Source organism: Pygoscelis adeliae, unplaced genomic scaffold (assembly GCF_000699105.1).
Source record: "Pygoscelis adeliae isolate BGI_AS28 unplaced genomic scaffold, ASM69910v1 Scaffold10, whole genome shotgun sequence".
NCBI classification, from domain to species: domain Eukaryota; kingdom Metazoa; phylum Chordata; class Aves; order Sphenisciformes; family Spheniscidae; genus Pygoscelis; species Pygoscelis adeliae.
The window spans coordinates 969,457-996,047 of NW_008824053.1; the positions used below are offsets into that span (position 1 = coordinate 969,457).

Consider the following 26,591-nt stretch of genomic DNA (forward strand, 5'->3'; position numbering starts at 1 on the left):
TTCTGCTTTAAGGAAGTTAAGAAGTATCTGAGCAATACCCATATTAAGCATCAAATTCTTATATTTCTGTAATTCCCGTATTAAAACATCATTAATTTAACTTTTTTATTGCAAAAAGAAAGGGGTTTCCATTTGGAAAGTCTCTTTCTAGCTCTGGAAGTTTTGATTATCAGGGAATTATCCTATAAAGTACAGTTTGAAAATAAAAAATGCTAGTAGATTGAACATAGGGTTGGAAGTAAGTTATAAACTGGGGTTTACCTGCAAACTTCAGGAAATTACTATCTGTATGGCTTACTTAACAGTACGTACTTTTAGAGCACTGTGTTCCTGAAGAAAAGCTTATCAAAGAAATATTTAAGAGTATCACAGCTGACCAAGATGGAGTAGCCAAATGGCTGTCAGTGCACAAAAGATTTTTCAAGAGAAAGCCACCCACAGGGCAGCTAACTCACAGACATAAGTGAAATATTTTAGCAAAAGTAACAACTTCAGCACCTGAGAAAGCAAGAAACTTCTTAACGGAGTTAGGCAGTAGGCAAAGACCATATGTTACTTCTGTGCCGCCGCTTCCTGGTCTGAAATGTTTTGCTGCAAACAGGGAGAGAAAAAAAGAATGATGGCATTTTGTACAGTAACAAAAGCTGTTAAAAATTTCAAAAGACCAACCTAAGAAAGGATTTGTTGAATCAGCAGGTATACTTCTCTGCGTGTATTTATGGTACTTACTTTCTGTCCGTTGAAAGGGGCCAACATATTGCAGATGTTTGTTGCGTTTAATAAAGATGATATCTTTATCCATAGTTACCACTGAGCTTATCATTTTCCGTTGCAGGGTCCACCAGGTCCTTCAGGTGAAGCTGGCCCACCTGGTCCACCTGGAAAGAGAGTAAGTAATTTCCCATTTTCTCTTGTACACTTCTCTTCCTGAGGTACTACGTTCTAGAGAATTTCAGCTACTTGTTTTCCATGTTGTGACGCTCATATATGATGTTTAAAGTTTCTTTTAAGTAATGTAATGGGAGAAATGAAAAAGTAGAAACAGCAGAGAAAACCCTTTAACATGGGTTACATGGACCATGGGAACAAAAATACATAGGGAAGAATGTATTCCTTATCCATAAATGCGCTTTTTCTTCTCACCCAGGTGAATTCGGTGTCTGCTGAATTAGTCTGCTGATAGGAGTGAGTGATTATGAGAGTAATACAAGACATCATCCTTAGGGACATGACTGCTGGCAGGGAGCAGGAAGAATATGTCTGCTTTGGTGTCTTTAGCCTCTGAAATAAAATAATTTCAGTGCAGCTTTTGTGCAAACCTGTGTCATCCCCTCTGCATACAAAATTAACAAGCAGACATTTCTGTAACTTATGAAGCCATTCCATTATTTTTAAAGTCTTTGAAGCTTCACAGGCTTTACAAATATAGCTAATCAAAACCAGTAAATAACATTACACTTACAGAACTGATGCATCAACCTTTAAGTCTGCTTCAGAGAGCAATTAGGTGCAGTTTTTACACTTCAAAAAACAAGGGAGGGGGCATCATTAAATGTAAGCTGAGAGCTATTTAACAAAATGTGTTAAATTGCTGTATTTAATAGGCTTGAGTGAACTGACATGCCTAATTAGTTTTATCTGTTTTACACAATAATCTATTTGCTCCACCAACTTGCAAAACATTTATAATACTGTAAATGATGATGGTAGCATTAGCAACCTTATCACTAGAACTGAAATACGGCTCGATTGAATATTAGCAATTAGAATGTTTGTTCAACATCAAATTAGAACTTCGTACTTTATTATACAGAAAGGCGGTAGCTCATTCCTAACAGATCGGATATATTGCATCTGGTTGTACCTAGACAGAAAACACTTTAGAAACACAAATATCATGTCACCCGTGGTTTGACACATTTCCAATTTAGGGAAAATGGCTAAATATTGCCATGTAATCCCATTCCTGAATTCCAAAGAAAATATTTTGTAGAACCAGATTCTACATTACTCGAGTACCTGAATGTTTCAAGCTTGTATAGAGTCGGTATTGTATTGATATTATACCAGAGAGAAACAGTGAAGGACTGAAAGCTTCATACTTTTCTGGCAGAATGAACATACAACTGATGAAAACTAATGAAGAGCATTTTTCGCGGTAGAACGATTTCAACAAAAAGCCCTAACAAGTGTCCTTTCATCCAGATTAAGAAGGACGTACCATTTCAGTAGTAATACCGCTGACTATGGAGGTGCAGCTCTGGCTATACTACTAGAAAGCAACATCCCACCCCATTTTTTGTTTTTCTGTCTCTGAAACGACACACTAGCAGAGCTCAGGATTCATACTTTTAAATCTAGTCCCTTGAACTCCTCAATTGTACAGTCTCCTTGTTTATTCTGTCATTCATTTCCATTCCTCTCCTTCCCCTGTATTTTGGAACTGACCTGAACTCAGTTTCACTGCCCGGTCATACGAAATTATGTTTATTACCAGGTTTCAGAGTTTTGAGCGATCTGTGTCTAGTATTGCCAGTTACAAAGAGGTTCCCCCAGCTTTCCCTGGGAAGCAAATTCTAGTGAAAGACATGGACGTAAATAGAGTTTTCCCATTGTATCTAAGAGACTTCAGCTACACATACATACTTACAGTGACATTCAACTATCAAGTGAAGGCCAAGAATAAACTATTTTTCCTAGTTATTGATGGGTAACAGTAATAGGATTATTATTAGTTGGCGAGATAAGCAAATACCAAAACTGTTTTACTGTGGTGCTCTAAAGGCTTTGACAATAAGTACCAGAGCCTTGCAGACTGAGCAAGGGTCTCACGGACAAGCAGCATGGCGAATTTCTCTTAAGAAATACCACTTAGGAAGTACATGTCTGAACAATAAGCCTGTTCCAGATTCCTACTCTGAAGAGGTAAAATTGACTAGCATGCTAATGACCACTTAGCTCAAATCTAAATCAAAATAAAAGGTTACATCTATGTATGAAACAAAAATGGATCATTAGAGCATCCACAAAATGCATACCCTAATTAATACATGACTTTTCAGACCGAACAATTGCTCCTCCAAAAAATATTTCCACCGCTGCCTTTCAGAAAGTCCTAATACCACAGGTACACTGGTCTCTGCCTTATAAAACTGCAAGTATCTTCAGAAAGAAGTCTTATATTCAGATGAAAAACTAGATTAAATATATAGAATCATAGAATCATAGAATCATTAAGGTTGGAAGAGACCTCCAAGATAATCAAGTCCAACCGTCAACCCAACACCACCATGCCCACTAAACCATGTCCCTAAGCGCCTCATCTACACGTCTTTTAAACACCTCTGGGGATGGTGACTCCACCACTTCCCTGGGCAGCCTGTTCCAATGTTTAACCACTCTTTCAGTAAAGAAATTTTTCCTTACATCCAATCTAAACCTCCCCTGGCGCAACTTGAGGCCATTTCCTCTCGTCCTATCGCTTGTTACTTGGGAGAAGAGACCAACACCCACCTCGCTACAGCCTCCTTTCAGGTAGTTGTAGAGAGCGATGAGGTCTCCCCTCAGCCTCCTTTTCTCCAGGCTAAACAACCCCAGCTCCCTCAGCCGCTCCTCATCAGACTTGTTCTCCAGACCCCTCACCAGCCTCGTTGCCCTTCTCTGGACACGCTCCAGCACCTCAACGTCTTTCTTGTAGTGAGGATGCTGTGTTTACATATATATATATTTACATATATATGTGTAATATATATGTTTTATATATATTTATATTATTATATTTACATATACACATATATTTACATATATATAAAAAAATATATATGTATAGGCTAAAAACATAATCTGCGAAGGTCAAACCTTGTGACATAGTCCCTGATAGTCTCTCAAAGTGATTACATTTATTCTTGATTATTTTTAATTTTCATTAAATCATAATTAGTATTTTACAGCTCCTGACTTCTGAAACGATCTCTGCATGTACCAGATCAGATAAATACATGCGCAGAAGGCTTTATACATCTATGTAGTTATGGTGCAAGTAATCACAGTAACTGTGCGTGCAAATCTAGCATGGATTTGTGCACATGCTGTTTAGAAAATTAGAGCTATGAAATCTATCAAGGGAAACGTATAGCTGAAGTAATTTTTTTTCATTAACAAATGGAAGGCCAGATTCTCTACTTCAATGCGAGAAAGGATCAACACCCAAAACGCCAACTGATATAAAAATACATATTCACTGGATCAGTCTTTCAGGGACTAGTTTAGTATTGACTAAACTCTATTTTTAAATTCAGTGATAAAATGCCCTGTAATGAATTCAGAAAATAGGAATTCTTTTGAAGAGTATCTTGTCAATGAAGTAAAAGACTATGCTCAGTATTTCCTATATGCAAGAATATATACATACACCTTGCTTTACTTGGATAGTCAGGACAGGTTTTTATTCTGTATAAATTCTATCTTGGTTTATAACTTTTAATAAGAAAAGATACTAACAATAAAAATACAGGAGTAAATGTTGGAAGTATTTGGGGAAAACATATTTCCTTTGGTTTAAAAAAGTTTTCTTATACTTGATAACCCCCAAAAAGGATATAGTTCTAAAATAAAAGGAATGTACATAGAAGCATTTGCTACTCTTTCTTAGGCAGGAATAGTCAAGTAATGGAATACTGATTGCAGAATGTGGATGAGAACAGCGTAGAAGTAAAAGCATGTCATAACTGTTATTGAAGTCAAACAGAAAATTAAGTTCTCAATTGCCTAATATAATATGTGTTCTTTCATAACTATAGATGGGAAAACTTCAGCAATTAAACTACAATATTTTAGTACTAAACTTAGCATTCTAGCTGGCCAATGCTAGCAGTTTTGTATCATCTTTCTGAAGAATGCTCAGCAGCAGTTAAATATATATTTTGTTTCCAAAATTATACTTTTATGTTAAGCCAGCAAAGCCTTATGATGCAAATGAAAGAACTTTTAAAGTAAACTTATACTATTTAAAGAAACATGTTATAGCTACTTGAAAAATTGATCAACTTGCCTAGTATTCCTGATTCAACATAGCATACAAGCTTGCTAGGAAAACATGCATTTGTTTCAGCTTGCAGATTTCAGCGCCCATTTAAGCATCTTGCCAAATCAAGACCTAGACACAGTGGCTACCACTTCCTCGGCTGTCGTATTTACTTTACATTTATAAAAATATCCAGCACAATAGGCTTTTTGGTAGAGGTAGCCCACAGCAGATAGCTGGCTTGACTTCTTAGCTATCCAGGACCCAGCTCGAGCCTTACCAGTTCTGTCTGATTTGAGAATGGCTGCTCTTCATCAGGACACCTTCCTCTCACTGTGGGCTTTCCATCATCAAATCCCATGACGAGTTCTCCGCTGATGGAAGTCAGCCTAGATTCTCTAGAAAACTTGAGGCATTACATGTATATATATTACATTCCAAGCTGAACAGACAAATATTCTAGTACAGCTTTGGACTAGCAACCCCTTTTCTAATCCTTTCCCCCTTATATGTGTGTTAAACATTTGTGATGTTGCTCCCTGAATTTCTCTATCTGCAAAAAGAGAAGAATGAAACTTGCCAACCTCACAGAAGGATGTGGCTTCTGAAGTGTTCTTAAATGTTCTGAAGACAAAAACTGCGTTATGAAGTTAACTTTATTGTTGGAGCAATCTAAGGCAACCAAGGAGTTCACAAACCGCTATGGGCTTGTCAGTGAAGAGTTCTCAGCTGTACAGCTTTCCTGTTGCTCATACCAGCATCAGCATTGACCTACAGCATACTGTGTGAAGGTTGTGCTTCTGAAGAGGTGTAATGGTTTCCAGCTTCTCCTTCCAATGTAGGGGATGAGTGAGTTGTGATCAATGAGAAGTGGAACATCTCAAAAGGCCTCCTGATCCAATGCCTGCTTATCTAGAAATGTCTACATTCAGTCTACGAAGACTGAATCGCTCTACAGTTATGTTGCTACTTTTTTTTTCTGAAATTTAATTCTTTGCACATACTTTTGGGAATTTTTTTTCTTTTGTTTTGCCATGGAGTACTGGGCAAATCTCTATTACTCATGGAGTAATTCAAATGTGTAATTACATGGAGTAATTACTCATGGAGTAATTCAAATCTCTAGTTTGAATTAATTGAAAAGACACCGTCAAACAACATTCATTCTTAAAACAAATAACATACACAATCAATAAAAATCAACTCAGGATAGTACTTCTTGCTTAAGTTCCTCTCAGTTTTTCAGTGTGCTAGGCCCTTCAGCTGTGTTTTCTGCTGTTTGGCTGTTTTCTTATAAGGGTCAATTAGATGTCTACATCACATACCCATAAGGCTCCATATATCAATCTGAAACTGTTAGAATTTAAAGTGCAAGACTAAGATATGTTTTTGTTTTAAACTGGAGGGTATACTGTCTGCTTTCAATAAAAGAACAGATGTCAATACTGCAACAAAACCAGCCTCTAAATTTTGAGAAGCAAAAGTTTATTTGGTTAGTTGCCTTTATATACAAAGTTGAATAACTTAGGAAAAAAACAAGTGTTTCTAGGAATGAGATTTTTTTCCATTTTGGCTACAGCATCACGCTGCCTCAGCAGGGTGCACACACCACTTAAAAATTAAGTCGATTTTCTCTCTTTGTTGAAAATGCACAGAACAACTAACAATACGCCAGGTTCCTACCTTAACTGACTGATGAAATGTGGTAATGGTTTTCTGTGTTGGAAATCATGGTTTTAGTCAGATGACAGACAGCTATAAACAACAGTTTAAATTATTTTAATTAAATTATGAAATACGGAAGAGCAGACAAAAACGTCCAATGGGTTCATGTAACAAACATCGAGGACAAGTTTGTTTCTGTACGAGTTCTTTTGTCTTCTCCGTTCTGCATGAAACGTATCAGGCAGCGTGTCCAAACTTGAAGCGTACTGATCATAAAAATCACCGTGGTAGCTGGGGTGGTGAGGGTGGGGAGCCGTGCATTACTTTAAAATTATTGTTCTTGAGATCTTTTCTGTCAGTTAAAATTTACCAGACACTCCAACTGAAGTGTAGGAAGGGAAGATAAATAATAATTAGCAGTCTATCTCTGTGGAAGCACCATCTGTGCCATGCCAGCAATCACAGCCTGTTAGAAGCAGCAGTTCATTAGCTGCTTTGCGCTTGGTGCAGCATCGGCCCTGCTTGATAACGAATGCACCCCCTTTGTTTAGCAATCGTGATTCATTGTATTTGTAATTTCGCGATCACAGTGGTTTTAGCCCTGCTAATTCATGTTGCAGCTGCATTTCTAGATTATGCAGAGACCATATTTCCCAAATACAAACTGCTACACTCAACCCTTTTCAGTTGCTTAGGTAGGGTAGGTTATCATCCATAAGGGAACTTGAGTAAAAGGAATTTTCATGCAGTAAAGACAGTGGGCGTGTAAATTAATTCATGTAAGAAAAAAAAAAAAAAAGTCCTGTTTCCAAAATGTTCCTGAGTTTATTTATATACCTGCTAATAATTTTTCCTTTTATCGCTGCGAACTTCGATCCCCCAACCAATTGCAACCTACACAAAGGGGTATATACATCAGAGATTATTATTGGAACAGTAGTGATTTAAATTATTCTTCCTGTTTTAGAGAGTCAGCAATTGGACCAGACTGCCCAGGGCTCTTTAGCTTCTCTGTATTTTGAAGAGGTAAAACTAAGTCCTTTACCACTTACAGCTCTTAAAAATACCAAAGAGAACAACCTGTTGATACCCACAACAAATGACCAAATTCCACTGTGGGTAATTTAATTCATTTTGCATTACCTTTGATGGAAAGCCTGAACCATCTCTGCTGGCCAAAAGGTTCACACAGTACTGCAGATGTTCAGTTCCACCCTGGAGAAAGCTTAATTTCAGAAGCAAATGAATGTTCTTAATATACTTCTATGTAAATAGTTATAAAATGAATGTTATTTTAATTCCTGGAAAATTAAACTGGTGGCGTTGCTCAAGGTATGTGCCAATAGTAGTGGATGGTGAAATATATCAGGCTATAAAAAGTTTGGGCTAATTTCAGCTCTAGTATAAAAAATCGCTGTTAGGTCAAACTGTGGTCTAAAGCCCTGAGCTGACAAAGCATACGGGTAGGTGCTTGACTGGAAGAACAGTTCTCGTCTGTAAAATTAAGGATGTGTTTTAGTGCTTTACTTCTAGGGGCCTGCATTTTTTTGGTTATTGTTATGAAGTAAAGAGCAGTAAATAAATGGAAACGAGTGGATTTTTCTCGTTGCTGGTCCTTAGAGCACTTTTTTTTTTTAAATTTCTACATAACAAACTGCTTGTTGCATTAATGAACAGGTGAATCTTAGGGAGTATGTTTTATAGATTCAGAAAATGTATTGGATCATAGTCACTGTTCTTTGCTTTTGCTTTAAGCTGCTCATTGATTGGCAAGAAATAGCAACTTGTAATAAAGACATTTCCCAGGCTGAAAATTAACCTTGTAGGAAAACAGTTGGTCCATTATCTTGAGTGCCTCTTTTCTAAACTAAGTGTATATATGAGAACCCTTTTCAAAGGGTACATTAGATTCTAGATACCGCTTCTGTTCATAACTGAAGCTATGAATATTAATTCCCTGACCTGAAAATCCGCCCTTCATGTTCTGGAGGAGAAAAACACCTTTTTATTTTTCGCTGAAACCTTAAGAAAATGAAAGATGGGTGACATCAGCAATAGGTAGTCACCATGCTGCCAGACGACTGCGACTCCTCTTTTGTGGCCTTCACCTGAACCTTATCCCATCTTTACATCCTCTCGCAGTACCGAGCTCTATCTTCCTAGTCAAACAGAGCTTTTGGAGGGCAATAGCAGGAGACCTGATACTAAGAGCTATTTGTAGTCAGTGTCTTCATTTCATTCCTTACAACCTCTAGTCATGTGATTATTGTTTTTTTCCCCTTCCGTATTTACTGGATAATATTAAAGCGTGTATCGATTTTTGGCTGTCCAAATGTAATCAAAAGGCTTACCGAGCCCATCCCTGACTTAGAGAATAAAGAAGTATATGCCATTCTGTGCACTGTAGAATGACAGGCCCTTTTGGAATCAGTGGATAAACGACAGTGAATAGATAGAAGCCAGTGCAAAGCAAGTTTAAAACTGTTACTGTATATGTAAACTAGCATTGTTCTTTTCCTTTTGCTTTTATATCCTCTTTTGAATTTTTCCAAGCTATTCATTTGTTGTTAACCTCATCATATCAGAGGTGTTAGGTGATGTATATTCTCTTTAGATATTCTAAAATGCCAGAAAATTTTATAAAGGGAAAAAGAGCTGATATGACAGATTGGGATTTTTATCCTGTGAATACAATGTCAAGAAAGAAATTTCATGTTCTTTTGTTAGCATTTACTACTTATTAATACAGCGGAAATTGTACTTGCAGAATTTTTTCACTGGTAATATTTTAGAAAACTGAGATTATGAGCTCAGTCTCTGTCTTTTACAGGGACCTCCTGGAGCAACGGGTGCTGAAGGCAGACAAGGTGAAAAAGGTGCAAAGGTAATACATTCAAGATATTTTTTCAGGAGCATGGAAATGTAAACTATATATAAACGAAAAGTAAATTGCTTATCATGCACTGAGTGTGAAACTTATCAAAGTTATAATAGGTAAACCGTAAAATCCAAATTAAGACCCAGAATTGGTAGCAATATATAATGGAGTACCTGGTGGATTCTCACCAGTGCGGGCCCAACTTGGCTCACCCCTGCGGAAAAGCGAGATGAGCATGCTTTGCTGGCACCGCATCTTCATATGAAGCTATCAAAATTTTGTTCAGGAAACTGTCCTGTGCAGAGCACTGCTTTAGAATAGCTTTTAAAAAATGGAGCGAGGAAACTTTGCTCTCGCTTTGCAGCTTGTCTATCCCTACGGTGCCAAGCTTAGTCCTCTCTTCCTCTCTGACCTGTTGCTTACGTTCTTTCTAGGGTGAACCTGGTGCAGAAGGGGCTCCTGGAAAAACAGGTCCAGTTGGGCCACAGGGACCTGCAGGAAAACCATGGTCTCCGGGTCATTCCTGGAGCTGTGGTGAGTAAGCGGAGCGTGTAATAATATTTTAAATGTTGCATTTCTTGTATATCCTCTGGTAAAGCAAACTTTGTTTTTTCTAGGGAGAACAAGGTCTACCTGGAGCGCCAGGTCAGGATGGCCCTCCTGGGCCTCTGGTGAGTACCCTTTCTTTCAGTGCCAAAACAGAAAAAGCACCCTTTAAAATATACCATTAACGTGTTTGTGCATTCACAGAAAAATGAATGTACAAGTCAGTTCTTAGCACAAAGTCACTATTTTTCTGTGCTGGTAAAATCTGATACACAACTGCCATCATTTTACTGCTCTACTTTAGTAGGCAGCTGTGCTGATTTATACCAGGTAAAAAGTGGAATAAGGCAGTGTAAAACCAAATGCTTGAAATCCCCTGAATAGAATTAAAAATAAAAATAAAATGAATGAAGATTATAATAAAAAAATTTACTTCTGTCCCCACATCAGCAAAGCTTAATACCTTAAATCATTTTGTTTCCTTAGCAGTGGTAAATTTTGTACATCTATTGATTTTAATGACTGCTAGTTTAGGAAAACATTATTCATAGGGTAGAAGTTTAGATCATATCTATTCCTTAGAGAAAGAAAAAATTAAATCAGAAGTAGGGCCAAAAGGGGACTTCTAGCAAAGAAGAAAACACGCTAGTTTTATAAAAATGAACAGCAGCATCGTGTCTGTTGCTCGTTGTGGCAGTCCCAGGAAATATAATCCATGACCAAAGTGTTTAAAAGGGTCTGAATGAACCAGGCTCCCAGTTTCTAGGGCATCTAGGGCATAGCACGGTTCTGCTCTGCGTTAATAATATGATTAAAGCAAGGGAAGCTTATAGATGACATATCAAATTATATCATTGCTTCTATTTACACTTGCTATTTTAGCGTATCTTTTCTAACAAGCTGAAAAAACAACACTGTGAGCACAAACTGCACAATATTGGTGTTCTTATTCAGCATTATGTGCAGAAATTCAAATCTAAACTATATGGCCAGCAGGTTAACTCTTCGCATGTCAAGCAAAGGTGATCCAATTTAGTGGAAAGATCTCATATCTCTTGCTCTCCAAACTCACTGAAGTAGAGTTCACCTCTGTCATCACAGTTGAGTGACACATTGGGAATGAAAAGCTTCGAAACAAAACATGGACTGTTACAGTTTAGTGGAAAAAAACAAATAAGTGTTACACTTTCAAGGCATTTTACAGTTTGCAAGCAGTGTTATCACATCCTAAGTAAAATCCACTCTGTTATTTTGACCAGGTTAACTATGCCAACATACACAATCAGATTACTTTAGGAGAATAGGGCAATAAGGAGCTATCATCTACTTCAGAAATGATGTGGTTCTTAAAGGGGAAAAGGGAGGCTGTGAGTAGGAAGTGTGAAGGAAATCCTCTGTTCCTTTCCTATATGGGTTTAGAGGATACGAAGGATACAGGTCCTTGGGTAGCCTTAATACTGAAAGGTTTTGCGCTTAAGCTATATATGTGAACTCAAAATCTTTCCAAAGTTCTCACTGCCTCCCCAGTGAGAACTCGGGGTCTGAACACCAGCTATAAAATTTCCATATCAGACTTTTCCAGTATATAAAAATGAAAGTGGAAAAAATGGGGACATTAAACTGAAATGCTGCATAAATTAAGACATTTACCCTAAACCAATCTTTCACGTTCATGTGCCTCTGTGAACATGAGCAATTGCCTTTTCTTTCATTGAGTGAAAATGCTTTAATGGGTGAAAGTATTTGGGTAACCATTTACATTTCCAAAAATGTTCCAAACACGCAACTTTTTAACCTATAAGCAAAGAGTTTCAGAACATTACGCCTCACACACTAGAAAGATTGCACACACACACCCCCCCGGCAATGAACAGCGATCTGGTGCGTAGGTGCATCTATCGATCACTTCTGTGTATGTAATTATAGATGCTATTACAATGGCACCTACATATAATTTCATTTTTCTCTGTCCCTTAGAAAACAATAATGAGCAAATAATGTGCTGAGGGAAGCTTACACTATAGCTCTTTGTTGCCCTTCATTTTAACATTGTAATTTTGTCTGAAGTCTCATGGATAACATATCGCTTATAAGTCAGAGGTTGGGAACAATGAATGAGAAGCTGCAAGGGAAAGGACTCCCCTGTGCTAAACCCTCTTCTCTCCAAAGAGTTTATGATGAGGCCACCACCATAGTTTTTAAATGATGTGCCCCATCACATTTATTTACAAATAAAATGCATGGGGGACAAATCAGGGAACTGAAAACTGATCTCCTCAGTTACAATTCTGTCCCGAAATCTAAAAGCCAGTGAACAATTATTCAGCAATAATAAACATCCCTTTCCCACATGTCAGTCACCAGAAGCCTCCAAATACATCATCAGAAGAGCTCTCTTCCAACATTTGAGCACTTAAATATTCAATTCAAATCTGAAGCTGAGTGTATTAATGAACCATATACTCCCAAATGCCCAGGCTTCCTGTCAGCTCAACAAGAACTTTTCTTAGATGCATTGCTGCAACTTAAACTTTATTTTGGATTTTGAGAAAGTGAAGTTTATATGTAAAAGTTGCTGAGGTTAAGTCTCCCTCCTTCCCCTCCCTCCCTCTGCAGTAGATTGCTATCAGGAGAAGAATATGAAAGCAGATTTGCAGTAGAGCACAACACACTGCAGGTGAAAATGTCTGATTCTGTATTCCAAAAGCTTAAAAATTACACTTTCCATTCATGAATTATGTATTTGCCTAGGCTTTTGCATCTAATGATATCCTGAAGTAGAGATGGAAAGGATACGCACAGAATAATATTTTATATGTGAAGTGTTATGGCACTTTTGAATCTGTGCCAGGTTGAAAAGGTCGCTTATTACTGCTAGCCATATCGTAACTTCACAGATGTCCACTGCCAGCAGGAGACTAGTAGTGATGAGATACTGACTTGGTCTAGCAGCTCTTCCCCTAATGCATGCATGTTCAGTGTGAGATCAACAGCCTCTGAGAAATGAATGCCTTTTCTGTGCTTGCATATGCACTGCGGGGCCTGAATTTCTCACCTCATTCTGTACGGATTACACAAAACCAGCACTGTCATTCTTATGAACCTCAGAAGATTTCTCAAATCCCTCAAAATTCTTCTAAAATTATAAATCAGGATTAAAATAATTTATAAAAAAAAAGCTAGAGAAAAAACAAACCAAGGACATTTTGACAAACTCTTTCTGTGCCATCTATGCAGTTGTATTTTTGACTATTGGTAGAGCAGTGTCTTTAATGGATTGCTCTTATGACCCCAGTAAAGATAAAAAAAAGCACTGTCAGGGAAAAGAAGCTCGTGTCAAGTTATAACAAGATTATTCAGTGGTTTTTGCAAGGGATGTGCAGAAAATGAGACCTATCCATGTGAATGTGTTTATCCTTTGCAATAGTTTCCCAGGTAGCAAGACTGCAATGGAGTTTTCCGACAGATTCTCTAAGCTTCAGCTTACATTGGAACCACCTGAAAAAAATGAGTGTTTTGGGTTGTGCCCTCCCCACATCCACCCCAAAAATATGGAAGGGCCTGTAGAATGGCTCTGTTGACCCTATATTGGTTGCTCACAGCTCTGTCTCCTGCCCCAGCATATTTCTGTTTACAGAAATCTAGCTGCATGGAGTAATGCTTAGGGACAACTGCAAATAAAACAATAAAGAGGATTTCTTACTCAGTTTTGTAAAGTAACGTATGTCTTTACTGTGCTGCAGAAAGGATGGCTTGTAAATACAAATTAAAAATTGTAAGCTGCTTATACGATGTGAACCATGCAAGTACCTAACAAGGTATCAGTTTAACACCTCTGTAAAGTAGGGGCATTATCCCTGTCCAACAAACGAGGAGTGGAGGCCCAAAGAGACTAAGGCAGTTCCTAAAAGCATTTAGGATTGCCCAGACCAGTATTGCAAAACCTAAGTAATTTGTGTAACTAATCACACTTACAAAAGTGACGAAGGACCACAAGCTTGTACGTGTCGGTGGACCTAGCACACCTAGATCACATTAAGTAAGCTTGCAATGTTGAGTAGAAAAGACTTGAACATTTAGAAAATACGGATTTAAATGCACTATTCATGGTCATACGGGAATTTCAGGTGGCAAGTCAAGGAAACCATAATCCCAAGATAACACCCTGAGTGCTGAAACAAAATATGAGGTAGTTCTCCAACAAAACAATATTGAGGAGCAGTTATTATAAGCAACCTGATTTATATTCTGTAGAAATCTTACTGAGCTGTAGTAAACTGGGAGAAAATACCAGGATATTTTCTGGTAAGAGGATACCTTCCACTGTCTTATGAAAGAAAGGGCTAAAATAAGCAACTAAAATAAGGTACAGCAATTAAGGTGGAAGTAATAATTGAAAGCATGTAATGTAACCACAATCAAAATTAGGCTTAGGCTAATCAACAAAAAATTATTTGAATATTTTTTTAAATATCACTTGCTTCACTGGATGCTTTCAGTGCTCTTTAAGAGTTTAGTTGACCCTCTGCTTCATAGATTTCTAATCATACAAACCTTTATAGATTTCTAATTATAAAGTAATTTAAATGCTACAGTAGCATCATTATGCCTTTTTAAACATACATTTCATCTTGGGCCCTAAATCACATGCCATCAATCACAACCATCAACCACTGAATGACTCTGCGCTTTGACTTACACTGCCTTTAATAATATTTCAAGAAAACATGATCTGTGCCGCATGTTAAAACTTATTTTAACATTATTTCCCTTGATTTATTTAGGGTCCACCTGGCTTGCCTGGCCTGAAAGGAGACCCAGGTTCCAAAGGAGAGAAGGTATACTTTATTCATTGTTTGTGCCTTTGTAATTTTGATCCAGTCTGAAAGTCTGTATAAAATTAACAGAAAGAAATACTAGGGTGTTTGTATCAGAAAGCAAGACAATTTACCACGTCTGTCAATCGGCTTCCCATAGCCTTAACAGTAATCGTGAAGTTTTAAGCCACATCTGATAGCCTGGAGATACATAGAAAGAAAAAAATTGCTGCCTGTGTGGTAATCTATTGACCACACGATTCTTCCTTGCAATGAAAATCCCAAAGACGTTGATGGAAAGAGAACTGTTGGTTTTACAAAAACAAAGTAAGTAGAAATAAAAAGTATTTGAGATTTTTATTTTAAAACAACAAAATGTAAATATTTAACAGCTGTAATACTTTCTTTTTAACTAATGGATTGAGACATCTGGGATAGCATTTTCTAATGGAGTCCCAACAATTGCTTGCTTGTGTATCAGAGAAAAACTGTATAGAGAAGGGGATATGAATATGATTATATTATGTGAATTTCAGGTTTTGTTTATGTGCTTGGATCAGCTGTTTATACAGCTATATTACATGTGGGAAAAAATGTGCAACTCTATATACGATTATAGCATCTAAATGTGAAAGTTGGTATGAAATTTGTACCCACAGGTATTGTTATTCCTGTATCAGTTTCAGTAAGGACTGCGTTGCACTTAGGTCTCTTTCACTGAATAAGCGGTCACAGCTTGCAAATAATCTCCAAGTCTAAATGCCAACTAACAACAATTAATATGCTTTCAGAATAATTTGTTTTGAGGTTATTTGTTGTCTATCAACAGTGATGACATTTGAAAGCTCTAATTTCATAGACTCATAGAACAGTTTGGGTTGGAAGGGACCTCTAAAGGTCATCTAGTCCAACCCCCCTGCCGCGGGCAGGGACATCTTCAACTAGATCAGGTTGCTCAGAGCCCCGTCCAACCTGACCTGGAATGTTTCCAGGGATGGGGCATCCACCACCTCTCTGGGCAACCTGGGCCAGTGCTTCACTACCCTCAGCGTGAAAAATTCCTTCCTTATCTCTAGTCTGAATCTACCCCCCTTTAGTTTAAAGCCATTCCCCCTTGTCCTGTAGCAACAGGCCCTGCTAAAAAGTCTGTCGCCATCTTTCTTATAAGCCCCTTTTAAGTACTGACGGGCTGCAATAAGGTCTCCCTGAAGCCTTCTCTTCTCCAGGCTGACCAACCCCAACTCCCTCAGCCTTTCTTCACAGGAGAGATGTTCCACCCCCCCTGATCATTTTCGTGGCCCTCTTCTTCCTCTTTGTGTTTGCAGAGCACATTTACTTTATATATATTGAGTTTTAACTATATTTTCTTCTGTCTTGTTTAGGGACATCCTGGTTTGATTGGCCTGATTGGACCTCCAGGAGAGCAAGGTGAAAAGGGCGATAGGGGTCTTCCTGGCCCACAGGGATCTCCTGGAGCCAAGGGTGATGCAGTGAGTAAAACATACTTGTGTTTTCACTCAGGTTTCGTGCAAGCAAAGAGTACATATTCCAGTCTTTCTTTCAAGAGACATAAAGTTGCTCTAAACATGTAACAGCCAGAGCCTCCTGCTAGAGGTTAAAACTTTCCTTGGCATTGTACAAACACAGTGAAGTTAAACACCTTAAAACGAGATCATAGAGTTTTTCAGAAGATGAAGGAAACACATACACCTAAGTTAGGGACGAGATAAAACTAGCAGCACCGATCTCATCATGCTTATTAACTGCACTACCCAAAGTAGCTTCCTTTCTCCTAGCTATTAAGCCATTTTGTAAGGTACTATGTAAAAGGTCAGGTTTCCAGGCCAATCTGAAGGGGAGCACAGTCGTGACTATAAGTACTGCAGCGTAAGAACTACAAGCAACTCAAACTGTCAGATAATATTTTAAACTTACAAACTATTTTGGACCCTAGCAAATGGCCTAAATCAAAATTCATCAGGGTTGGACGCTTAGTAGGACTGCCTTTTTCATAGATATGCATTTTTTAATCCAGTCCAATATGTAGAATACATTTGTTCTGTACTTATTCTTTTATTCTTTCTTAGGGAATTTCTGGTCCTGCTGGTCCACTCGGACCCCCTGGTCCTCCTGGTTTACCTGTAAGTATTTTCGTCCAGTCCTCCTGTTCAAAACACTCTTGTGTTGTGTGGAATATACTCCAACTATAGTTATATGTTCTTGCCCGTAGGGTCCCCAAGGTCCAAAAGGTTCCAAAGGATCCAGCGTGAGTAATTCTCCTCCATATTTTTTGTTCTTTTACTTAACTTTTGTGTGTGCTATTTTTTAACATTGTGTAGCATGGTCAACACTGCATTTCTTTCATTGCTTTATAGGGTCCTGCTGGTCAAAAGGGTGACAGTGGGTTACCTGGTCCACCTGGTCCTCCAGTAAGTAAGAACTCTTATTTGACATGCATGCACATTACACTGACATGATGACCCTGTCTTGACAAGGGTAGAAAACACCATTTGTGAACTTGCAGATAAGGAAAATATTAATGATTGTTTGAAAATTCATTTTCCAGGAAAGACAGATCCACCAGACACAGAAATACATTGTCTGCACTGAAAAAGCCATTAGAAACTTAAAAGAAAAACCAAAACAAAAACCCCCACAAACAAACAAAAAAAACCCCTTGCAGTAATTATTTAGTATCTGTCCTGGTTTTGGCTGGGATAGAGTTAATTTCCTTCCTAGTGGCTGGTACAGTGCTGTGGTTTGGATTTAGGATGAGAATGATGTTGATAACACACCGATGTTTTAGTTGTTGCTGAGCAGTGCTGAAGCTGGGAGGGGGCACAGCCAGGACAGCCGACCCAAACTGGCCAAAGGGCTATTCCATACCATGTGATGTCATGCTCAGTATATAAACTGGGGGGAGTTGGCCAGGGGGGGGTGGCGACCACTGCTTGGGAACTGGCTGGGCATCAGTCAGTGGGTGGTGAGCAATTGCATTGTGCATCACTTATTTTGTATATTCTATTATTATTATTAATAATAATAATAATAATTTTCCCTTCCTTTTCTGTCCTATTAAACTGTCTTTATCTCAACCCACAAATTCTACTTTTTTTTCCTGATTCTTGCCCCCATCCCACTGTCGGGGGGAGCGAGCAAATGGCTGTGTGGTGTTTAGCTGCCTGCTGGGTTAAACCACGACAATGTGTTATACTGAAGCACAGGAAATTGAATTATTTCGGTTTCCCCCTGTTAATACTCTTCTGATTCTACTATTTCTTTTTCATATCCTAACAATCTAAAATGAAAACAGTCCAAATCTGATTGAAATGTCTCAATGTCTTGAAATGAAATGTTGCTTTATAGACCCCGAGTGGAATTTTAAAGTTTTATCATAGGAAACATCCACAGTTTTCATTTGTCATAGACTATGCCTGTACTTGAGGGAATTGCCAGGGATAAAGAGACAATCGCAAGTCAGTTCTGCACACTTAACTTATGTGAGGGCAGCACACTCTTCCCCAAAGAGCAACGTAGTGGGAAGAGTGTAGAGCACAACAATGGTTTGGCCTTCTACAATCATCTTTTTCTGCAAGTAAATCCAAGCACCTAGGCATAAATCTGAAGGAAATAAGTGAAATAAAGAATTTGAAGAAAGCCTATTCAAAGCATCTCCAAGCCACGTTCTATGGTCTTCCTCTGTGTATTTATGCAGCTGAAAAACAAACAGAAAAGGTAACCAGATATGTTGTTTTCCACTCAGGGTCCTCCGGGTGAGGTAATCCAGCCGCTGCCAATCCAGTCACCCAAAAAGACAAGAAGATCTCCTGATTACATGTTATCTGATGCTGGTGATAATATTCTGGATTATTCCGATGGCATGGAAGAGATCTTTGGTTCATTGAATTCCCTGAAGCAAGACATTGAGCATATGAAGTATCCAATGGGCACTCAGAATAACCCAGCCCGAACTTGCAAAGACTTGCAACTCTGCCACCCAGACTTCCCAGATGGTATGTTAATATTGCATGACAAAGGCAAACAAGGCTGAAGTTATGATCTGCTAAGGTACTTTGGCAGAATAATTAATTATTGGTTAATGGTTAATACAGTTGCTCAATAAATACAGTCTCATTAAATCCATTTTTGCAGGTATAAAAGTTTATAAAGTGTAAGTAAGAGACGTTGTCTTGGTAAAAGCCAAACTTCTTCAACTACACAACCCGATCTGGTTTTAGATTTAAAACTTTAAAAAGTGCGAAATAAAAAACAGTTATTGTTTTGAAAGGTGGGCCTTGCATTTCCAGAACTATCCAAACGGGAGAGAGATGAAAGATCGATGCTATTTAGATCAATGGAAAGTAAAATCACAAATGTCAGCATGCTGGGATAGCTAATAGCCTCTTTTAAAAGAAACGAGAATTATTTTAGTAGCTGTATCCTTTAGCTTAGCATAATAATAAAAAATAGCTTTATCAGATTTATTATTGATTATGAGTCTCAAAAAATTACTATTCTTTTACCCTTAGAAACAATAATTTGTCCTACTGCGTGACCACTGTTTGTTCTATATCATTCAGCAAATAGACATGCAAGTTTCTCTGATACTGTTTAACGCTACTAAGTACTAGCTTAATAAAATGCAGAGCAGTATGAACAAGACACTGTGTTCTGAAGAACTATCTTGATTTAATGATTCTTTGTTGTTTTCTTCTTTTTTTTTTCCTAACTGAGTTTACCCCTCTGGAAAGGTTTAAATGAAAGCCAGCCTTCACAGAGTTTTCATCCTTTCAGATTTTTTTCGATTGCACTGGATATTTTTCCCAGTTCAAAGCAATACTTTTCTGGTTTTAAATGGGAGGAAAAATAGATTTTGACAGTTAATAATATTTTATTGCTTTCATTCTAGATAGATAAAAACAGATGGTTGCCTTGAGGAATAGTTAAGCAGTGTATGTGCTATATGAAAAGTACATATTTTACAATTCAGTACCTCCATAATAATGAATGTTTTTTATAGAACACATTCACCTTCTTCATTTGCCAGTATTTGCTTATTATTTGGAGCTTTCTTCATTTCAAAGTAATCTTATTTTGGTTAAAATAAAAGTAAATGCATTCATTAAAATACGGAATTCTCCAGGGACAAGGCTCACAGGTAGGAAAGGCTGTTTTCAATAAATACAGCCTTAATCAATAGAATTTTAAAGTACTATAAATGCTTTGTCTATGCCCTGTATTCAGAAGACAGAACTGGTGAAAGGATTTGTCATGCCTCTCTGAAACCTCCGCTATTTGCTTGAAACTGGATTAGAACGGTAGTGTCAGAAAATCATTCGCTGTCCTGCTGTGAAACCAGCTGGAGATAAGGACCCACATCACAGAAATCATCATTATAACTAGAACGGTAGATTTTAAAAAGCGCTGATTTTTAATGGACTTCGGATTGACTTGCGGCGCTCTTTCGTCCCCGGCCTTCATTCACCCTAGCATTGTAGGGCCTGAATTCTCAATCACGCCAGTCTGGTAGGACTGCTGAAACTACGGGAAGCCTCATGCAAGTTTTAACTGTCTTTCCCACAATGTCACCTAACCAAGCATTAGTTAAGGTGTTTTTATCAACTAAAGCAGCCTGAAGTTTCACTAGCGTTGCAGCTTCGTAACCCGGTGGTTAAAAACGTCTTTGCTTGAGGTATATCTCCTTCGATGGAAGCTTTAGGTACTTGTGCCAGCTACAACCTCACCAAGCCCTGTGCGACCGCCTTTTTATGTAGATAGGTATGCAGCTGACTCCGGATTTTGCTCTCTGACCTAAGACATAGCTTATTTCTGCCTAAGGCTGCCTCTGCTCTGTTTTTGAGAGTGCTGTCACCCCAGGCACAAATTATCCTAGCTGAAATACTGAAATGGCCAAATTGTTGAGACCTGCGATGTACGTTTCACCCATGTCCTTCCTCCTCTAGACTGAGGTCTCTGCAGTTCCTCCAAAACCTCAGCAGTATCCTGCAATAGTCATGGTTTGAAGTAAAATGAGACAAAAACAAAAGGACGCAGATAAAACCAGACTTTGATCCTGGTGTTATCTCTCATAAACAACAACAGCAGCAACAAATCATGAGGCAGAAAAGAAAGGGTTGCTTTCTCATCGTTCAGATAAAATAACTTTCCTACAAACTTTGGAGGACCGTTAGGTAGCAGTAAAACCTGGATCTTCCAATCACCGTTTCTGCTATATAAGGCAAATATTTTCTCATTTGTTTTAGGGGAATATTGGATTGATCCTAACCAGGGCTGCTCTGGAGACTCCTTCAAAGTATACTGCAATTTCACAGCAGGCGGGGAAACTTGCATCTACCCAGATAAGAAATCTGAAGGAGTAAGTACCAATCTGTGTCTTCAGTTGGCTGTTGACAGATCCTACTATGCTGTTGCGATGTTGAACTAAACAGGAAAATTGCACTGTCACATTTTCATATATCCGTCTTTCTGATTACATTGAAATTTGCGTAAATCTGAATGAAGTGGTAAAATGGCACATAGAGCTAACAAACAGCATTTGCACTCTTTTGCTTAGATAGGGAAATCTATGCACCTGCTTGCTAACCTTTCACTGCATTTCAGAATGCAACGTAGCTGTGCAGCCAGTTAAAGGGCATAATCTAGTGTTTGACACCTAAAAGCTAAACTCTTACTGTGTTTCTCTTGTGGGTTCATTTATATCTATGCATTTATACCTACGCAAAGAAGATGTGAAACGCTATGTATTAACAGCGTCCTCGCTCATTGTTATAAATTACCTCTGATGGGGCATATGGTGTAGAGGAAGGCTTTCTAAAAGCTTGCCTCAATGAGAGAGATCTATCAGCATCAACACCAGTGAAAACTCTAATTTAGACACTCTTCACAGGAACAATTTATACCAGCAGTTTACCTGAATCTTAACAGATGACAACAGTCTCCCTTAAATAGAACTAGCTCTCCTTATAAGTGATCACCTTGGGTTCCATTTAAAGTCACTAATTTGAAGGCATTCTATACAAGAAAAACATCCTATTTTAGAGATTTAAAGAGGCTGAGATCTCAGAAAGAAGAACCATTCTTTACTATCTGATGTGAAATTTGTCCCAGGTAATGTTAAACCTTCATATCTGTTAACATATGTTTTAAATACTTCTATCTCTGCTGTTTTACCACACAGGTTAGAATTTCATCATGGCCAAAGGAGAATCCAGGATCTTGGTTTAGTGAATTTAAGCGAGGCAAACTTGTAAGTTGTAACTGCAACATAACAGTTATTCACAAATCAAGTACATGTTAACAGCGGTCAACAGACCCCAAGGAATTCTATAAATATGTAGATAATGAAAAGACTTTTCAGCCCCAGCCTTTTTGCCCTAAATATTAGAGCAGCTATATGGCCTCTTGCCACCGGACAGCAGGAGCCCGCTCTGTATTGTCCCACAATGATCCCAGTGGTCGCCTGCACAGCTGATGGTGAGGATCTGGCTTCTGGCAGACCACACATCACGGCTGAACCTTAGTAAGGCGGCTGGAGCACAGATCCGCTGCCCCGTTCTAGGTAACCGGAAAGATACTGAGTATGCGAAGATGAGACTGCAGGCTGACATAGCTTTATAATTAACTAAAAACAGATTCCCAAAGAGATTCTGCTGTTTTACACTATATGGTAGGAGCAATTCCCTGTCTTTCCCATTAGAATGAAGCTAAAATATGTAGCTCTTCATCCTAAATATGTTGCTACAACATGAAAATCTATTTACTGAGTCATAGCTTTATTGAACTTTAAAACTCCATAAAATGTTATATGTTGGTTCATTTTCCATTAAGGACAGTTAAGAAACAAATCCGGTTCTTTTGTCAACAATAATTTTGTTTTGCATTTTAACAAAGGAAATAGATAAATATTCATGTGACTACTTGTATTTTCCAGCTTTCCTATTTGGATGTTGAAGGCAATTCCATTAATATGGTCCAAATGACATTCCTTAAACTACTGAGTGCCTCTGCCAGACAAAATTTCACTTACAACTGTCATCAGTCCGTAGCTTGGCATGATGCATCATCTGACAGCTATGACAAAGCGCTAAGGTTCTTAGGATCGAATGATGAAGAAATGTCTTATGACAACAACCCTTACATCAAAGCTCTTCACGACGGCTGTGCAGTAAGTAGAGGTTCAGAAGAGTCTTTACGAAACCAACCTGTCAAATAAAGTAGAAATCAAACAAATTCATTTTTTCACAGCTTTCTTCTGCGAAAAGCTTTCTAAACACTTTATTTTTAATAGACTACCTTTTAGTAGATTTTTAACTACAGTACACTAGTCCCTTATTTAAATATTTTCATATATGTACCAAAAAAAAATACCGTAAGCCAAGGAACAGAAATGGAACAAACCTGGCATGGATACAGGCTGTCAGCACCAATGTGCTAAAACTAGACTATCTGCTAGTATGAGCACAGAATAAGAGAACAGAAGCAAAAAAGCATAATCAGGGGAGGCAACCCATCAGGAGAATATATTTATACTCAAAATCGAGGCATACGCAGACAGACTATTTAGTGAATACAGTCAAAACATGCATGAATTAAGCCATATGTATGTACCCAAACACAGTGAATTAATTGCATAGTTTGATACATGACTTTGTATTTCCTTTTCTCATTCTTTTTGGTAGTCAAAGCCAGGCGAAGTTTGTGGATTGTACCTTTCACAATCCTCTTTAGCTCGGCTAAAATCCCCGGAGCTGTCCAGACATGCATCAGCTCCCTGACCACCTCTCCAGCAGGGTCTTTGTAGGCATAGCAACTGTTGCCTCTTTTCAGAAACAGGATGGTTAGTACTGAACACTTTGAAACAAAGACATCGAAGGAGCAAGTGACAGTTGAAGCCTCATTAATTATTTTGGGGTTTGATACGCGAGCATTTTGAAGGCAGTTCCTGAGAAGTCAGTGATAGAGAATCAGAGACCTGCAAGTGCCGGGATACGCGCCTGGCTGTGAGACAGAGATGCAGCTCGGGTAGATGCAGAGTCTCCTCCCCTCAGTAATGAGATTCTAGTACAGAACTGCTTCATGTCAGCCTTTCTGCATGTCCTGTATATTTGTTTTGCTTTTGTTATCCGCAGCAGGTGAGTGTAGAGCTCCAGAGAGAGCTGGAAGTGATTTAGGGTGTAACTCCATCACTAAACTGAGAACACTCAGATCTACCAACTTGGATGCTCATCTAAACTCCAAGACCCCGGCATAGCTGCAAGGGGTCTCAGCAAGATACGAGAGACCATCTGAACAAAGTGCAGTCCTGATAACTAGCGTGATGGCTTGGCCGGATGATATTTAGAGGAGGGAGAGAGCCTTTGTTAGGAAGTAAGGGTGTGCCTTCAGACCTGGTTTCTACATGCATCAGTTGGCAGTCCTGTCAGACTGCTACTTTCTTTCATGTCCGAACAGCTGCTGTAATATTTTGTGAGACGGTTACAGTCTTTCTTCTCAGAAGTGGATCTTTCTTCTGTCTTTCAGAACTAATTAGTGATTTCTTCACAAGGAAGACATGCGCACTGCTATGAGAATATTGTTGTTGTTTATTAAAGAGTATAGATGTGAACTCAGAATTCTCTACGAAACATTAAATGTCTGAGAGGAGATAATTTTTCATTTGTAGGCCTGTTTTAGCAAGTTAAAAAGCTACGGGCCGATCTCTTTCTAAAACAGATCAAAACCATTCCATGTCACATTTTTAAAATAAAATCCTAACGTAGACTTTAGAGCTTGTAATATCTGGTGCATGAGGGGGCAATAATTTATGAATTATAATTCATAATTTATGAATTGTGAAGGTTATCACTTCAGAGATAACCTGTGAAGATCTGCAGCACGTGCTTACTGCTCTGATACATAACCATGTTTGCTTTTTTTTTTTTGCATCTTTTTTAACAGTCACGAAAGGGCTATGCAAAGACAGTGATCGAAATCAACACACCCAAAATAGACCAAGTGCCTATAGTTGATGTGATGATCAATGACTTTGGCGATCAGAACCAGAAGTTTGGATTTGAGGTCGGTCCTGTCTGCTTCCTCGGTTAAGCTTAAGACAAAATCAGATCAACAAAAATGTTGCACTTTGGTGCTACCAACCCACTTCATGCCACATGCAAGTTTTGAATAAGGATGGCATAGAAAATACGTCTTGCTGTGTGTGTATGTCTTATCTAGAAAGTAATTGTTGCCCTTGTAGGGCCAGAATCACATGACTTAAACTTATTTTGCAAAGATGCTGTAGCACAGACAGACAACGTAGGGCTCGCTTTAGGAACACCCCCCTTTGGATTCCTTTGGTGCTGTAAAAAAACGAACGACATGGTGCTCCTTCCATTACAACAAAGAGGTGTTAAGAAAGTGTTTAATAAACTGTAATTATTCTATGTACAGTACTATACTGTTATTTCTCTGTCCACTTCCAAAACTTGCATGTGTCTCTGAATTGCACCTGGCTCTTATTTTATAATTACAAAACTACATTGTCAATACTGTGTATGTATTCTGAAAAAATAAAGCTGTAATTGCCAGTGAAGCCAATTCCATTTCTGATTAATAATAAAATCCCTTTGTATATATTGTTGTTGAAGAGCTTTGTTATTTGAAGTCGCCAACAAAACTTAAGGTGGCAAAACTGGAAGATCTTGAGCAGCACACTCGGACAACTCTTTTCTGCTGATATCACTCTGTGACGGTGAATTTCAATATTGAAAGCACCTTCAAAGGTGCTGTGTTCCATGGTGCTATACCTCAGACTTTTTATATTCTTCTAATTCCAGAATTTCATGAGATACCTGTATATACCTAAAATAAACAAGTTTATATTTTTGGGTGGGGAAAATATGTAAGAAAAAAACCAGCTTCTGTGTAAGAGAACTGTTAAAAATCTCTGTGAAATAAATTAGTCATATAGCTTTCCTTTTTTTTTTAATCTCATCTGAATTTGTTTCCATTGTGCTTATTTGGTCTGCATAAATATTAAAACTGGATTCTAAACAGTTATTTATGGATTTTTGCAGTGTTTACTTAGATTTTAACGTAAGCAGTGATGGATGTTTGCTTCCTGAACTGGGTACTAAAAGTTCCACAGAATGGTCCTATACAATATTTGCCCACCCCATTAATATGAATTATTTTCCCTGTTATTTCACCTGAAGGCCAGGGATGCAATATGTCTAGGTCATGTGATTCTACATAGTTGCTAAGCAACATACGAGGGGACTGCTTCCTACAGAGCTGTCTTTGACCCAAACTGTTACAATTTGCTATTCAAATCTCACCAAAAAAAAGTTGGTTTGGCCTTCCCTCTGAACATTTTATTCAGGTAGTTGGAAGTAGAAATTACATTTTAGCTTTACAACACAAATCCTTTTGTAATTATTTTTCATAATATATGTAAGACTTGAAAAGAAATGTTTGTTTCTATTTCTTATAAATTGTTAAATTAAATAGTACTAGTTTCTGCTGGCTCATTTCCAACTGGTATTTTCTTATGCACGTTTATACATGTAAAAGTGAGATTTCAAAAGTCAACTTCTTGCTGTTCATATTTTCTTTTATTTTTGAACCAAAGTTTGTAACTGTCACCTCAAAGAGGAAAATACAA

General features: G+C 38.1%; 1 protein-coding gene across 1 annotated transcript in view; it reads left to right on the forward strand.

The window, feature by feature from the left end:
• Positions 1–25,824, forward strand: part of COL11A1 (collagen, type XI, alpha 1) — a 164,925-nt gene extending 139,101 nt beyond the window's left edge. Inside the window, 15 exon segments of the mRNA XM_009333735.1 lie at positions 836–889; positions 9,519–9,572; positions 10,001–10,071; positions 10,073–10,100; positions 10,184–10,237; positions 14,897–14,950; positions 16,312–16,419; positions 17,017–17,070; positions 17,160–17,195; positions 17,305–17,358; positions 18,693–18,942; positions 21,193–21,305; positions 22,128–22,196; positions 22,881–23,114; positions 24,887–25,824. Coding sequence (XP_009332010.1) covers positions 836–889; positions 9,519–9,572; positions 10,001–10,071; positions 10,073–10,100; positions 10,184–10,237; positions 14,897–14,950; positions 16,312–16,419; positions 17,017–17,070; positions 17,160–17,195; positions 17,305–17,358; positions 18,693–18,942; positions 21,193–21,305; positions 22,128–22,196; positions 22,881–23,114; positions 24,887–25,033 — 1,380 coding nt within the window. The 3' untranslated portion in view covers positions 25,034–25,824.
• The last annotated feature ends 767 nt before the right edge of the window (positions 25,825–26,591 follow it).